A 16045-nucleotide genomic window follows, 5' to 3' on the forward strand; every position below is an offset into this window, starting at 1 on the left:
CTAGAGACCAGCCAGTTCACCTGGCATTTTCTTCGCCTGCCCTCCCTCAGAGAATTCGTTCTCTCACCCTCCTGCCCGCCTGGCTGTTGGGAGGTTGTGTTTAGCTGCACGGCTGAAGGAGAGGCAGTGCGAGTGTTGACTGAATGCCTGCTGTGTGCACCTGGATGGACACAGTGACCCTGACAGTGCGTGTAGCTCCCATCTGCAGATGGCTCAGGAAGGACCGGGACTTGTCCCAACTCCACAGCTAGGAGCTAGAGCCAGGGTCTGGGTGTCTCTGACCCAAGCCCTGCTTGTTCCGCATCACGCTGCCCCCATGTGGGCTCGGTTCAGGGCTGTCCTGTGGGCTTTTGGGCAGGGCATGGTTACCATCGGAGGCTGGGTCTGTGGCCACTGTCAGACCCTCAGGGTCTTCTGGATGTTTTGGGACCAGAGAGCGTCAGTCACCAGCTGTGGGGAGAGGCCACATCTCAGGGGGTCCCAGGCATGAAATCGGTGCTCGTGGGGGCAGTTCAGCGAGTCCAGTCCCAACCTGAGCACCCCTCCCCCCCGACGTCCTCTGATGGCTCAGGTCATCTTTGCACTGGCCAGAGTCCAGCCAGGCAGCAGAGGGCAGATGGCCTGAGTGGTGGCTGAAGCAACTCCTCCCCATAGACACCGGAGGCCTGAACTCAACTGCCTTTCCTTCTGACGAGAGGGACAAGGATGGAGCAGGTGGTCATGGCTGGTAGCCGGGAGCAGGGAGAGGTGGGAAGGTGGGAACACTGGAAATCGGCATGAAAGAGTGGGACCGCCCTGTGTGGTTTAATTTAATCCTTGAGCTTCGCGTGTCGTGTTTGAGGTCAGGGACCTCGTCTTTCCGTTCAGCAGGGAGTTAGGAGACAGGCCCCACTCCTCTGTGGACACCCACTCCCCATCCTCCCTCCAGCAGACTGGGGCTCACTTTCCGTGGTGAGGGCCCGGAGTTGGGCCTCAGGGAGGCAGGAACCCCTGGAGGAAGGGGCCGGGACCTGGGGACACAGAGTCTTGAGTGACAGGCAGGAACACAGCCTGCTTTGTTCCCTTTCTTCCCAATCTTTGGGTCTAAAGCCCTCCCCCCGAGAAAGACCAGTTTCTGAGCCGTTGGTGCTGTCTTTTATTTGGCACAAAGGAGAAGAGGATCTGGCACCAGTTTAGCCTTTTGAGTACGCAGAGCTCGCCCCGCCCCCCTTGCCCCTCAGCCCCCAGTAAGCCCCTCTTCCAAGTTTGTCTCAGCCCTGAACCAAGGATTTCGTGGCCCTGAGGCCCATGGAAGTAGGTTTCCTCACCTCTGCTCACTTTCTTCCTCTTCCTCGGTCCCTTAGAGAAAGCAGCTTTCTTTAAGGATGAAAGGTGACACAAAGTCCAGCCCTAAATGTAGCACCATGGGGTCACCTCACCCGCCACTGGATGCAGTGAGGGGAGATAGGACAGGTGAGGTGGGGCTGCCCTCCTGGAGCTGCCCCCTTCCCAGGAAGCAGCCAGAGCTGCAGGAGGAAGGCTGGGGTCCCGCCAGCCCTGGGTCATGCTCCTGGGGAGCTGCCACCACAGAGGAAAGATGCTGGATTTGGGGGTTTGGGGATGGTGAGAAGTACAGATAAAGGGAAGTTTGGGGAGACAAGTGGTGAAGTCGCCTTGCTCAGAGTCTGGTGACATGGAGGGGAGATGTGGGCGAGGGGCCAGCAATGGCTCATTCAACCCCCAGGCTCCACCAATGCCCACATTGGCTCTGTAACTCCAAACTGTTAGAAGGGGTTGGGGTTGGAAGAGAAAGCCCAATAGAGGTCTGTGCTGTGGATGTTACTCGGGCTTGTGGGAAGACCAGAGTTGTCTCCTCTGACCACTTTTTAGACGCTCCCTGACGCTATCCCAGCAGAGGGTAGGGAGACTGCTGGAAGGTCAGCCCCACTGCCCACTGTCCCCCCAGAAGTGGGCCCTCGCGTTTGTGCCCAGGCCCCTGCCCTTCAGAGCTCCTCGTGGACCCGCTCCTGGTCTTCGTCCGACTTCAGCTTGAGTTCCTCGGCAGTGATCTTGCCATCCTGGTTGCGGTCCTGGTTCTGGAACATGTCCCCTATGATTTTCTCCGGGTCCTGCCCAGGCATGAGGCGTCCTTTGCCCTCACTGACTTGAGCCTTGATGAAGGTGGAGAACTGGGCAAGGAGAGCCAAGGGGAGGGTGGGGGTGAGGGTCTCTCCTGAGCAGCTGTGGTGGCCTTGGGAAGGGCCCCCAGGTGGACACAGCCAGTAAGGACTAAGGGAGAAGAGCAGGGTGGAGAGCCTGCTGGGGACAGTCCGCGGCGGGAAATGGGCTGCGTGTGCGCCCGAAGAAAAGGCAGACAGGGACCTTGGGCACAGTGACCAGCAGAGGGACAGGAGCACGGCCACAGACAGGACAGTGGACATGGACAGCGTTCTTGCCACATGCCACCATGCGAGCTGGCTCCTGTTGGATGACAGCGTGGGAATGGTTATTATAAGGGCTGAACTCCTCACCCACCTCCTCTGGGGGAACCTCGCCATCCTTGTTAAGGTCCAGGTCTTCGAACAGGTTGGCAGGAGGGTCCTCATGCCACACAAACAGGTAGCCTGCGGGCAGCCCCTCCTCTCGGGACACCAGCTCCACCTCAAACAGCAGCACTGCACTGCCAGGGACCCCCCGGGCTGGAGGGAGGGAGAAGAGGAGAGAAGGGAAGAGTCCTAGTCAGGCCAGGGTCTGGGCCTGACTTCGAAGGCTGGCCAGGGTGCTCCCCAGCCCACGGGCCTCAGTTTCCCCTGTTGGGGGCTGGAGAGTGGAGCATGGGATGTTTACAGAATCATCCAGAAGGCTTCCCGGACTCCTCCCATCAGCCATCAAGGCCCAAGGCAGCCAGGGGCAAGGGGGACAGAACACCAATCAGACCAGTCTGCCCTCACCTCCGCTCTCCCCGTGTGCCAGGTGCGGGGGCACCACGAGCTGCCGCCTCTCTCCCACACACATGCCCTGCAGGCCCTCGTCCAGGCCTTCAATCACCTTGTTGGCCCCCAGAGTCGCCTCCTGGGGGACCTCATAGTCATGGCTGGGGGAGAGCAGATTCCCAGGTCAGTCCTCGCTGCCCTCGCCCCCAGTTCACACCACCCACTGTGCCCCCTCCACTCCTCCCCACACACCCCAGTTCACACCACCCACTGTGCCCCGGGCGGGCCCAGGACAAGCTCTCAATTCCTGAGTCACTCCTGGCGCCGCCCCACGCAGCAGAGTGCAGGGGCCCAGCGGTCCAGAGATGGGACTCCCTTCTCTTGCCACCGCCCTTGAAGTGTGGCCTTGAGGGCTCATCCCTCCTTGCTTGTTTCCCTCCATAAAAGGGAGCCAGCAGCTCCCTACTGCTAGCTTCCGCCTGCCGCCTGCCTGCAGAGTGAACAATTTCAGCTTCTCATGCTCCCCCTCCCCGACACTTGCTCAGATGGGAACTTAGGGAGGAAGCAAGAGTGGGGGTGCTGTTAGAGGACTCCCCATGCCTGGGCCCACCCACCTGCCCAGCCCCGGCCCTGCCCCGGACCCACGAGGAGAAGAGCCTGGTGCCATCCAGCAGAGAGCAGTTGTAGTGGTATCGCACGAAGTCCCCGGGCTTGGCGGTCTCGTTGCAGGGCTCAGGGGGCCGGGACAGCGTGGTGACTTCCACGGGATCCGCAGGGTTGTGGAAGTCGATGACGTGCACGTCGAAGACCAGCACAGCGGAGCCAGGGATCTTGTCTCCTGGGCCAGAGTGGGGGAGGGGATCAGCTCGCAGTCTAGGAGGGGCTGCTCAGGGTCTCCGTGGAGGCCCCAAGACCTTCCCTGCCCGGGACGGGATGGGGCGGGACGCTTGTCCACAGTCAGCTCTAACACAGTCTTGTTGGGGTGGGGGCGGGGCGCATGCTAATTAGACAGGCCGTTACACAGACCGTCTGGCAGCCTCCCAGGAACTCACCCCGCTGATCCGTGTGATCAGTCCCAGTCTACAGGTGAGGACACTGAGGCTGGGTCTCAACTCCAGGTCCCTTTGCTTCCTAGAGCTATGCCGTTTCTTTCTTCCACAACCACCCTCCCTCCCCAGACTCAGGAGTCTCTGCAGGGCAGCGTGGGAGGGGAGAGCTGGGGGACTGCCCCGGGAGAACAAGATGGAGTCCGTGTGGCAGGAGCTGGGTGGGCTGGAGTCCCCCTTGAGGGGAAGGTTAGTGAGCAGTTTAGGAGAGGAGCTGAGGTGGTGGCTTGGGGACAGGGAACGAGCCTACCAGTCCCGTTCTCCCCATAGGCCAGGTGAGGGGGGATGGTGATCCTCCGGCGCTCGCCCACGCATGCGCCCTGCAGCCCCTGGTCCATCCCGGGGATGATGTAGCCCTGCCCCACGTAGGTATTGTAGGTGTGGTTTCGCGAGTAGCTGCAATACAGGGGGGGGGGGGGGGGGGGGCAGCAGGGAGTCAGGGGACCCTGCCCCTCCGGGCTGCTCAGAGCCGCCCCACCACCTGGTACTTTCCTTCGCGCCTCAGCTGCTTCTGCCTCCGCCCAGCCCCCACGCCCCTCTGCAGGACCCTGACCTGGAATCAAAGAGGGTGCCGTCCATCAGCGAGCCGTTGTAGTGGTAACGCATGAAGTCCCCAGCCACGGCTCTCCGGACACAGCCGGGCGGTAGCTCCAGTGTCTCCAGCTGGACAGTGTCCTTCGGGTTGTGGACGTCAATCAGTAGGACGTGGAAGACCAGGGAGGCATGCGCGGGGATCACGGTCCCTGGGGAAGGGACAGGCTTGAACCATACAAGTGGAGAGCAGATAGGGGCTCCTTCTTGACTCAGGAAGGCCTTGTGCACTGTGCGAAACCTCCACCCTGCTCTCCAAAGCCCGGTTCCCTGCCACCGAGCAGCCCTGGTTCTTGCTCCCCCTGTGCGGTCTCAGTGAGTTTTCCCCAGGCCCACCACCAGTCCATACTGAACCTTTGTGTGGATCAAAATAAAGCACTCCTTCTTAGACAAATGATCACCAAGGGCTAGATTCATCTCTACTTGCCTCCTTGGCTGGGTACCCTTGTGCAGTGCACAACCTGAACAACTGCATGAGGCAACCCACTTGTGGAGAATCCCCCTGAATCCCTGCCTGCCCTCACCATAGCCTTTCTCGCCATAGGCCAGGAATGGAGGAATGATGATCTTCCTTCTCTCTCCAGGACACATGCCCAGCAGCCCCTGGTCCATGCCCTTGATCAGCCAGCCAGAGCCAACGTAGGTATCATAAGTGCCACCACTACTATAACTGCAGAGAATGAGGTAGAGGTGATGCTGCTGTAGTGGGAGAGGCAGGATGGGCACTGGAGTCCCTCCCCAACCATGCCACAGTCCCCAGCGCTCCAGGGCTCCTTCCAGCCCTTACCTGGTGTCAAAGGCGGTGCCGTCCAGCAGTGTGCCATTGTAGTGGTAGCGGACAAAGTCACTGTCCTGGACCATGCGGGGGCAGTGGGGTGGACGCAGCAAGGTGCTCACCTGCACAGTGTCCGCCTTGTTCCACACATCCAGCAGGACCACGTCAAAGTAGAGGGTGGCATCCGGGGGTATGAGCCCCGCTGTGAGGGCCGGGCAGCCAGGTTGGGGGTGGAGTGGAGGTCTGAGCCTCCTGCTTGGCCTCGCCCTCCACCACCCCTATTTCCCTTCTTCCTCATCAAGCTAGGATCCCACCCAGGGCCCTGTTATTTCCCCTCCTCCCAGCCCAGGGGCAGGAGACCGAAACTCTAGTTCCAGACCTGCCGCTATGCATCCTGCGCTGCATATGCAGTGTGACCTTGGGTGAGTCCCTCTCCCTCTCTGAGCATCAGGTTTCTGGCCTTGGGGTCCTTGCTTCTGCCTGCTGGTCTCCTGCATCCCCTGCCAGGGCCCCAGCCGTCTCACCCACGCCGATGCTGCCATAGCCCAGGTGGGGAGGCACAATGAGGCGGCGGCGCTCGCTGACACACATGCCCATGAGGCCTCGGTCCATGCCGGTGATGAGGCGCCCCACGCCCACCACGATGGCCACCAAGGTGGTGCGGTCATAGCTGGGGGGGGAGGGCACAGACGCCTATGGTCACATACATGCACGGCGCACACAAAGGCACAGGCCCCTCCCTGTACACACGTGTAGAGCCATGTGCTCCTCCCCTCCTTCAAGCCTCCTGGGGGGGCCACACTCCCCCCTTAACAGGATGGGCTGGTACAGAAGGGAAGTCCTGAGGAGGCCAGGGGTTTTTATTTGCCTGGGATGGGGGGTGCTTGCTGGTCTGTCTGCTGCTAGTATCTGCTCACAGCAAAGGAGGGATGGGTCCAGCACAAATGGGAGAAGGAGCATTTATTGATGACCTACGATATGCCGGATTAAACGCTTAGCATTTTACATTCGTTGTCTTATTTAGTTTTCTCCCCTGTGAGGTGGGCATTATCGTTTTCATGTTTCCTTTTCTTTTTTTTTTTTTTTGAGGAAGATCAGCTCTGAGCTAACATCTGTTGCTAATCCTCCTCTTTTTGCTGAGGAAGACTGGCCCTGAGCTAACATCCGTGCCCATCTTCCTCTACTTTCTATGTGGGATGCCTACCACAGCATGGCTTGTCAAGCCGTGCCATGTCAGCACTCGGAATCTGAACCGGGGACCCCCAGGCCGCCTGAAGAAGAACGTGTGCCCTTAAACGCTGCACCACCGGGCCGGCCCCCGTTTTCACGTTTCTTATGAGAAAAATTGAGACTTGAGAGATTGACTGACTTGCCCGAAGTCACACAGCTAAAACGTGGCCTGTGGAATGCCAGAGCCCACGTCTGTGCCACTGCACCATCAATTCGTCATCGAGGAAAGGAAGGAGAAGCCGAGCTGGCTGGGGTTTTAATGGCGAGTTTTCAATTCTGAAAAGGCCTATTCTAAAATTGCCAGGGCTTACTTTTGGTTTTAGTTCCAGTTTTAATTTAAAGTTTTCCACAGTTAAGGGAGGCTGGGAGATTCTGCTTTTGATTGAAGGGGCCACGGGTTGTGAAAGTTTTCCAAGCTCAGCCCTGCAGGAACGGGGCCCAGCCTGGGTCCCAGCGTCCTCCCCAGGGAAGCACCCCAACTCCTGACCCCTCCCCAACTCCTGACGGTCCAGGGCTCAGGGCTGTCCTCCTGGCTACTGCCCACTGAGTTGGCTTCACGTCTGGCCTGCTTCCTTCACGGTGCTGCTGTGGGAGCCTGAGCGATGCACGAAGTTTCTACCAGCTCAACACCATCAGGGCCTGCGGCTCCGGCTAGTGTGTACTGACCCGGCTCACAGACGCCCGCACTGTGCCGAGTCCACTTTCATTCATCACCTTGGGTCCTATCATCAGCCTTAGGAAGTAGGGACTCAGTTTTTCAGATTGTTTTTAATCTCCATTTTTCAGATAAGCAAAGTGAAGCTTAAAGAGCCCAAACTCCTTGTCCGTGATCGATCACAGCCTGGGGCTGAACCCTGGGTCTCGGACTCAGGACTTCCCGTTCTTACCGGCAACATGCCACTGATTCCCCAGGCCGAGCTGTGTGTTTGGGGAAGGGTCTAAGAGGGACGGACGGCCTGCGGTGTGGGCTGGGGGTCTGTGCGTGTGACTGGGACCCAAGCTTTAGCCGAGGCCGGTCAGCAGCCCCGTTCTGCCCCCACCAAGCAAAGTGGACTTGCCGGAGCAGACCAAAGGCCTGGAGCAGACCAGAAGCCAGACTCTCAAACCCCAAGGCTGGCAAGATGGGCGGCAGCACTGGCCTGGTAGAGCTAAGATGGAGGGAGGTGGGGGTGCAGGGACACCCAGAGAGAGAGGCACAAGAACCCTCCGAGGAGCCCAGGGTGGCATGTTTGACCGTGTGACACGTAGACAGCCAGGGTCCCTGCACTGAGCTGGGCCCTACACGCCCCGATCCACCCTGCTGTCTTATTATAATGCCCCCCTGCTTTATCCTGCTGGCTGCTGTGGATGACCCCCACCCCTCCACAAAAGGTCCTACTCCATCTTCTGTCACCTCACAGGCACTAAACCTGGGGCTGGAACCAGAGGGGAGGCAGCGTGGCGGGAAGGTAGGGGGGTCCCAGGCTGAGACTGGAGGATTCACATGCCCTGTCCCCAACACTGTGGACCAAAATGTTCCCCAACCCAGGTCTTTAAATAAAGCACCGGGAAGCAAAGAGAGCCGTTCACCTGGATTCTCAAGCACTTTGGGGGATGTGGGGAGCTTGTGTGCAAGAAACTGGGGTCCTTGGAGGGGCGAAGGTTTGAAGCTGAGGGCAGGGATGTCTTTGTGAGATGGATATGTGGGCGTCCCCCCACCCAGGGTGCCGTGTTTGGGGTTAGAGGACCACCAAGTGAGTATAGGGATGCACACACAGCTTAAATGAGGCAACAAGCGAACCCCAGGACTGAAAGAGCCTGGCCCCAGCTTCAGGGAAGGGGAGTGGCGAGTCTGGGGGCACCCAACCCATTACCTCGAGTCAAACTTCTTGCCATCCTCGAAAGTGCCGTTGTAGTGGTAGCGCACATAATCCCCCCTCTGCACTTCCCGGGGACAGGCCCTGGGGATGTGGTACCTTTCGATGACCACATCTTCCAGGGGGCCCCCGGCCGGGTTGGCGCGGCCCAGCCCCCTCCCCACGGCCTGTACCAGCAGCAGCAGCAGCAACTGCAGCAGGGGGAGCCGAAGGAGGGTGTGGCTGGGGGGCCCCTCGCGGAACATGGTGCCTGGAGCTGCGACGGCCGGCAGTGAGGACGAGGGAGAGAGTCGCCGCCGCCAACCTCCTCCCCACCCCTCTCCTCCCCGAGCTGGCTCCCCCTCTTCCTGTCCTCCTTCCCCACCCCCGCCCTGGCTGGTCCACGTGGAATGGGGGTGGGGAGACTGAGCTGGCGGGGCGGGTGAAGGTGGGGTGGAATCGGAGGAGAGGGAGGCCGAGAGAGTTAGAGGCCGAGGAATGCACCACAAAGAACTCCAGATTCCCCCCTCGTCCCCCCACCCCACGCGAGGCTGAGAGACCTGGGGCCCGGAGGGGGAGGGAGGTTAGGGAAAGATGAGAAGTCGGAGCAGACTCCAAAAAAAAAAAAAAAAAAAAGTTGAGTGTCTTTTTTTTCCAGAGCCTCCGGGTCCTAAAGCCGGCCTGGGGCATCCCTGGCTTCTTTTGCTGGTACGCCCAAATCTAAGGCCTCTCAGGAGGCTGGTGAGGCTCCAGAAAATAAGGGGTATCTCAGTGCTCCCCCCTACCCTACGTCCCCGGGACTGCCCCCTCAAGGACGAGCTGCTTTGTCCCACGAAAGCCGAACTGCCAGAAGGACTTCCTGACGTGGGGCTGGAGATGGAGCGGGAGGTGGTGGAAGTGGAGGGTGTGAAGGGTCACACCAGGTGCGCGCCTCCCCGTCGGGGGCTGGGGGAGCACTTGGAGTGGCCTTCAGGGCTGGGGGTGGGGAGTGTGCAGAAGGGGCGCTGTGTGGAAGGAAGACCAGCTTCCAGGGTCTGGGCAGGGTGCAGGATGTGGCACTTGCCTCAATTTCTCGATCTCAACGCGGGGGACTGTCTTTGTATGGAGAGGAGCTTTCCAGGCTCCCCATTCTTGGGGAAGCGTTCCCGGCCCACTCACCATCTGTCAAGGGGACGACCCCCAAAGGCAGGAGGTCTTGCCAAAGTAGGGGACGCAGGACACCACTGGGCCCTCTGAAAAGAGGGGAGACGCAGTCCTCTGGCCCTCGGGGGACCTGACCCAGACATCTCCCCGCCCAGCCCTGCTGCCCCAGTGCCCGGCGCTAAGACCCAGCGGGCGCGCCGGCCCTGCCCTGCGCCGCCCGCCCCCGCGGGTCCGCCCGCCCGGCCCGGACGGCAGCCCCTCCCGGGAGAGCCGGCGGTGCGGCGGGGGCATGGGGCGGGCGGCGTGGGGACTGCTGTGGCTGCTGCTGGGCAGCGCCGGGGCGCAGTACGAGAAGTACAGCTTCCGGGGCTTCCCGCCCGAGGACCTGATGCCCCTGGCCGCGGCCTACGGGCACGCGCTGGAGCAGTACGAGGGCGAGAGCTGGCGCGAGAGCGCGCGCTACCTCGAGGCGGCGCTGCGGCTGCACCGGCTGCTGCGGGACAGCGAGGCTTTCTGCCACGCCAACTGCAGCGGCCCCGCGCCGCCCGCCGCCGCGGCCCCCGGGCCCGCGCCCGGCCCCGACGGCAGCCACGGCGACGAGTGGGCCCGCGAGCTGCGGCTCTTCGGCCGCGTCCTGGAGCGCGCTGCCTGCCTGCGGCGCTGCAAGCGCTCACTGCCCGCCTTCCAGGTGCCCTACCCGCCACGGCAGCTGCTGCGCGACTTCCAGAGCCGCCTGCCCTACCAGTACCTGCACTACGCGCTGTTCAAGGTGGGCCCCGCCCTGCCTCCGAGGCCGAGCCGCCGTCGGGGCGGGAGGGGCGATGCGCTCGGGCACCACCGATCGGCTCCGTCCCCACCCCACAGGCTAACCGGCTGGAGAAGGCGGTGGCCGCGGCCTACACTTTCCTCCAAAGGAACCCGAAGCATGAGCTGACGGCCAAGTATCTCAGCTACTACCGGGGGCTGCTGGACGCGGCGGAGGAGCCCCTGACGGACTTGGAGGCCCAGCCCTACGAGGTGGGGTGGCGGGGTAGGGCCGGCCCGACGCCCCTCCCTGTGTCCCCATAAGGCCTGTAGAGGAGGGGAGGCCTTGGGCTCCCCCTCACCCCCTGCCCCGCTCCCCTCCAGGCCGTGTTCCTCCGGGCCGTGAAGCTCTACAACAGCGGGGACTTCCGCAGCAGCACCGAAGACATGGAGCGGGCCCTGACCGAGTACCTGGGCGTCTTTGCGCGGTGTCTGGTGGGCTGCGAGGGGGCCCATGAGCAGGTGGACTTCAAGGACTTCTACCCAGCCATAGCAGGTATCCCCCACCCGGAACCCTGCGGACATCCCCTTCACCCACAGGCCCTGCTTCCCAGAACTGCTAAGGCCCCTTAACACAAATACTCCTTCACCACACGTTTATGGAGCACCTGCTAAGGGCCTGGGAGGCAGACAGGAGTAAAGTGTTATCCCAGTGGCCCCCGGGGAGCCTTCGGTAGGCTGAGAGAGTCAGACAGGCTAACGGACCCCCTGAGGCTCCCGTAGAGGACTGCACTGCAGTCAGGACTGACCAAGGTGCTGGGCATCCGTACAGAGAAGTGGCGACATCCCCAAAGGGTCTGGGAGGTGGGGTCCACAGGCCCTCCAGGCAGAGGGCGATGCAGGTGCCAAGGTGCCCAGGTGGGAAACAGCCCAGCATTTTGTGGGCAGAAATCACACCTGGCCTGGGATCCCTAACTGTGGGTCCCCTCAGCTGGGGCAGAAGAGCTGTCCTGAGCTGTTCTCTCTGGGCTTCAGAAACACGTCCACACCTCACGTCAGCTCCCTGTGGCTTTGGGGTCGGGGTGGTAAGTCAGCCCAGCCCCCGGTAGTCTTCCTCAGCATCCCTCACCATTGACCGAGCACGTTACGCACATTGTCTCATGAGATCGCACAACGCACTTTCCGGACAAGGAAACAGGCTCAGCGGGCAGAGCTGGGATTGGAGGTCTTTTCCGTGGTCCGCACCAGTGGGAAGGAGCTGTTCAGCATGCCACCAGCTCCTCACCCTGTCTCTCATCCCGCAGATCTCTTTGCAGAGTCCCTGCAGTGCAAGGTGGACTGTGAGGCCAACCTCACCCCCAATGTGGGCGGCTACTTCGTGGAGAAGTTCGTGGCCACCATGTATCACTACTTGCAGTTTGCCTACTACAAGTGTGAGCCTCCTGGTGGGCTGAGGGGGCAGGGAGAGCGCTGCACTGGCAGCATTGCAGAATCGTGGGGAGCTGTCCCTCGGAATCCGAATCGAGGACCCTGGGCGATGGGAGGGAAGGCTGGGGGTGGCCAGGTGAGAGGAGGGGACAGAGAGCAGCCTCAGGGGAGAATTCGAGGGTCTCTGGGGTAAATGATTAGATAGCCAACAACTGCACAGCGCTTGACGGCTTACAGAGCCCTGCCTCGTCTGTTTATCTCACTTGATCCTCTTACCAACCCCCTGCAGCTGACATTACTGGACCCATTTTTCAGATGAGGAAACTGAGGCTCTCCTGGCTTGAGGGAGATCCTGGCATCAGCTGGGGCTGGGACGAACAATCTCCAGGGTTCTTGCCATACAGAGATGCCAAGATTCAGACAGAGGCTGGAGTTGGAGTGGAGGGGCTGAGGACCAAGGGGCCAGGAGACCGTTCATGGGTTCACTAGGCAAAGAGATTGAGGGTGAGGCCACCAGCCTCTAATTCCCCAGTACCATTATGCTCAGCTGTGTGAGCTTGAGCAGCTTACCTAACCTCTCTGTGCCTTGGATTTCATGTCTGTAAAATGGGGATGACAGTAACAGTGAGGCTTAATGAGTTACACAGGCCTGGCACACGGTAAGTGCTCAGTACATTCTAGCTTGCATTATTCTTGAGGGGGCGAGTGAGGCGCCCAACAGATGTTCCGGGAGGTGGCTGGGGAGCCAGGGGCAGTGGACTGAATTGGGGGCTGGGGGTGGGCTGGGGGGGTTACCCCTCTGCTGGGGCGAGTGCAGGGCTCCTCACTCCTGTTCTGCCCACAGTGAACGATGTGCGCCAGGCCGCCCGCAGCGCCGCCAGCTACATGCTCTTCGACCCCGAGGACAGTGTCATGCAGCAGAACCTGGTGTACTACCGCTTCCACCGGGCTCGCTGGGGCCTGGAGGAGGACGACTTCCAGCCCCGGGAGGTGGGCACCGCCTTCAGCGACGCTCTCAGGGACCCATGGTTTGATGAATCCTGGCTTCCTGGGAAGGCAGGAGGGGAAGTGAGAAGGAATACGGCTTGTGGTTGGAGTCCTGGGTTCACACCCGGCCCACCAGCTGCAGGGGCCTGGGGAGATTACCTACTCTTTCTGGATCTGTTGCCTCACTTGCAAAATAGGGGTGGTGCTGCCACCTTGACAGCACCGTGCCTGGGCTGTGGGAAATACAAAAATACCTGTCCATTCTGCCTGCTCCTCGCCCCACCCTCATCCCCCTCACTGCTGGCCTTTGCCTTTCGTCCTCAGGGACCCCCTACTCTGGACCAACTGAGGAAACCCCTTGGAAAGTCTTGCCCCTAGGGCAAGCCTGGCAAATATGGGACACATGGTGCCACTGCCACTTTCCCTGTCAGTGGCAGACATTGCTAGTTGATTGAGGAACTCCTTCTCATTGAGCGCTCAGGATCCTTCCTAACCCAGCACTCCAGGCAGCTATGATCCTTGGATCAGCATGTGAGCTGATACCTGTTCCCTGCTCCTTGAGCTGGAAAGAGCCAGAGAACCCAGATCCTAGGAGCTCTGGCTCCGCCACCGTCTGGCAGCAGGGTCTGGCTCACCTCGCTTTCCTGCCCTTTTCCCAGGAGGCCATGCTCTACCACAACCAGACTGCTGAGCTGCGGGAGCTGCTGGAGTTTGCACACATGTACCTGCAGTCAGATGACGAGGTAAGTGGTACCCTGCCCGCCAGGATGGGCAGTGATGGGGACCTTGGTCCTTTTCCTGGGGCCGCTGTGCCAAAGCTCAGCCCCAACTCCTGGCAGTCAGCTGTTGTGAGGCAGGGGAGATTCACCTGTCCCTTATCTACACCTGCCTTCTCTCCTCTCTCAGTGTTCTCGTGCCCTCCTTCTCTGCATGTCTGAATCTTGCTCTCCCGGGCCCAGCTCAAGTGGCACCTCCTCCAGAAAGCCCTTGCTGCATGCCCTGGCTCTGTCTTCTGGGCTCGCGGTGCCAACTCTGACTCTCCATGCCTCCCTGGACCTACAGTTATTTGCAGCCCTGGTCCTTTTCACCCCCAGTCCCCTTCTCCAGCCATTATCCTAGAGTGGGGTCCTCCAAGATGGGGGACCAGGTTATTCCCAGCTCTCCCACTGCACCTGGCACAGAGCTGGCACTCAGAAGCTGAGTATGAACAAACCAGTGAATGAATGAAGGAATGAACGAACGAACGCAGGACGCCAGGAGGGAAGGACCACGGCGTGTTACATTGATTCTGAATGAGGGTTTGAGAGCCTGAATTCTCCGAGATATTGCTGCTCAGTGCTTAGTTATTCATCCCCTCCTTTGCTGATGCCCCCCCGACCCCCACTCATCACACGGGGGCAGGGTCTACACTAGTAGCACCCGGGCTTTGGTGCAGCCAGACTTGGCTCCACCACTTCCTGGCTGGGCAGCCTCCCAGCAAGTCTTAAGTAGCCCTCGGACTCCCATTTCTTCATCCATCAAACGGGGAGAAGAGTGGCCCTCTCACATCATCGTGGTGAAAATGAAATGAGATTGAGTCTGTCAAGCACTTAGTGTAGAGCTGGCACATAGTAGGTGCTCCGGCCCCGTGGTTGGGCGGGGGTAAGTTGATGAAAGGCGCACAGCTAGTGGGGGAGGCCCCGACAGTGCTGCACTGTGGGACGGATCAGCACAGGGCACCAGAGGAGGACTCTAGACCCTGCTGGGGTCATCAGAAGGGCTACATCCCCGAGCTGGTGCCTGGTGGGGGAGGGACAAACAGGAGCTCTCCCGCTCAGCGGAGCAGAGGCGTTTCTGGCTGGGAAGGCTCATGAGCAGACAGTAGGCATGGACTAGCAGTATTCACGGGGGTCTTTATGCTTAAAAGGGGCTGTGGAAAGGGTGATGATGCTTATGCTAACACTGACTCCCTGCTGGTGGAGCCGGGGATCAGCTCAGGGAGGGGGCAGTTTGGGAATAGGCCTTTGCGGGAGAAACCCTCACATCATTCCTGTGTGAGATCTTGAGCCTGGGGAAGGAGGGGCTTTGGGGCCTGAGGTCGGGCGGGGGGGGGGGGGGTGCCCTTGGCCAGGAAGGGAGCCGATCCTGGTTTGTGCCCACTGTGACCTGGTTTCTCCCCACACCCCGGGACCCCTCTAGATGGAGCTGGAGGAGACAGAACCGCCTGTGGAGCCCAAGGAGCCCCCGTCCGATGCTGAGTTTGAGGGGGAGGGTGACTACGAGGAGGGCATGTATGCTGACTGGTGGCAGGAGCCGGATGCCAAGGGTGACGAGGCCGAGGCTGGTCAGTGGCTTGAGTCCTGGTGGAGGGATGGGGATAGAAGGACCCATGCCCTGGGCTGCAGGGGCCATAGAATATGCACAGTGGGTGCTGGGACTCTCCTCCGGGGGCTTCCAGCCTGTTAGCAACTCCTGTCCCACTTGTTGTGTTGGGGGGATGGCATCCCTCCTGGAACTGAGGCTAGCTGTGACCCGTTCCTGGGAGCCTCACTCCGGCCTGCCCCACCTCCCCCCAGGACAGCACCCAGATGCCTGTTGAGAGTGGGTGGCGGGCTAACCCCAAGGCTCTCTCCTTTCCTTTTCAGAGCCGGAGCCTGAACTAGCATGAGAAGAGGGCCACCCCTGCACCCCACAAGAGCTTGCGAAACCTTGGCCCAATGGCACCACCCTCACCAGCCTGGGCAGCAGCAAGAACTATTTATTAAAAATGTAAAATGGACATAGCTGACCAGGCCCCATCCCATCCCACCTGTGGGTGCTGTTCCCCAGAGCCCTCGTGCCTCCTCTCTGGGTCTCTGGACCACAGGATGGTGGTGCTGCAGCTGCTGACGGCCCATCCTCCTCCCCATGCTCTCCCCACCTGGACAGTCTCCTGGAGGAGAAGATTCTAGCTCTTCCTAGATGAGGTCTCAGCCTGAATTGCAGACAGCAGAGGGGCAGCTGGTGTCATGAAGAGCACTGGACCAGAAGCCCAGTGGTTCCTAGCAGTGGGTGCTCAATAAACATTTCTTGTTGGATGAATCACAGCGCCTGGGGTCCGTTCTCCTCTGGGCTGAGTGGTGAGGGCGCAGGCCCTTCCGTCCCTCCCTCTGCGTTCATCTCCCCTCATCTGTAAATGCGGAGGCGGGGGAGGGAGCACAGTTTGGGCCGGGGCTGCCCTCTCTGGACCCTGGGTGTTTGTGAGTGAGAGCGAGGAGCACAGCGTGCAGTCGCATCCCGCCGCCAGGGGGCGTGAGGACGCAGTTCCCGCCCGAG

At 60.7% G+C, this 16045-nt stretch overlaps 2 protein-coding genes and 1 long non-coding RNA gene across 4 annotated transcripts; 2 read left to right on the forward strand and 1 right to left on the reverse strand.

Annotated features, from left to right (window-relative positions):
* Nucleotides 1-1111: 1111 nt before the first annotated feature.
* On the reverse strand, nucleotides 1112-8970 carry FKBP10 (FKBP prolyl isomerase 10). 2 transcript variants are annotated; one of them, XM_001496760.7, is made up of 10 exons: nucleotides 8468-8970; nucleotides 5909-6054; nucleotides 5397-5586; nucleotides 5134-5279; nucleotides 4572-4761; nucleotides 4269-4414; nucleotides 3558-3750; nucleotides 2931-3073; nucleotides 2515-2678; nucleotides 1112-2168 (listed from the first exon to the last, which is right to left on the reverse strand). In XM_001496760.7, the coding sequence occupies exons 1-10, from the start codon at nucleotides 8713-8715 to the stop codon at nucleotides 1983-1985; spliced, it is 1752 nt and encodes a 583-aa protein (XP_001496810.2). In that variant the 5' UTR covers nucleotides 8716-8970; the 3' UTR covers nucleotides 1112-1982. The 2 variants fall into 2 exon arrangements, with proteins under 2 accessions (XP_001496810.2, XP_070083385.1); XM_070227284.1 differs by having other exon boundaries at nucleotides 5764-6054; nucleotides 8468-8797.
* LOC138916238 (uncharacterized) lies at nucleotides 3731-5003 on the forward strand. The gene is made up of 2 exons (XR_011423219.1): nucleotides 3731-3998; nucleotides 4544-5003. It is a non-coding gene; the product is annotated as an uncharacterized lncRNA (long non-coding RNA).
* An 862-nt stretch (nucleotides 8971-9832) lies between the features above and the next one.
* On the forward strand, nucleotides 9833-15811 carry P3H4 (prolyl 3-hydroxylase family member 4 (inactive)). Its single transcript, XM_023652528.2, has 8 exons — nucleotides 9833-10361; nucleotides 10457-10609; nucleotides 10721-10892; nucleotides 11641-11769; nucleotides 12609-12754; nucleotides 13411-13494; nucleotides 14930-15074; nucleotides 15376-15811. Exons 1-8 carry the CDS (start codon nucleotides 9882-9884, stop codon nucleotides 15396-15398), a joined length of 1332 nt encoding a protein of 443 aa, XP_023508296.1. The 5' UTR covers nucleotides 9833-9881; the 3' UTR covers nucleotides 15399-15811.
* Nucleotides 15812-16045: the final 234 nt, after the last annotated feature.

This window comes from Equus caballus, chromosome 11 (genome assembly GCF_041296265.1).
Source record: "Equus caballus isolate H_3958 breed thoroughbred chromosome 11, TB-T2T, whole genome shotgun sequence".
NCBI classification, from domain to species: domain Eukaryota; kingdom Metazoa; phylum Chordata; class Mammalia; order Perissodactyla; family Equidae; genus Equus; species Equus caballus.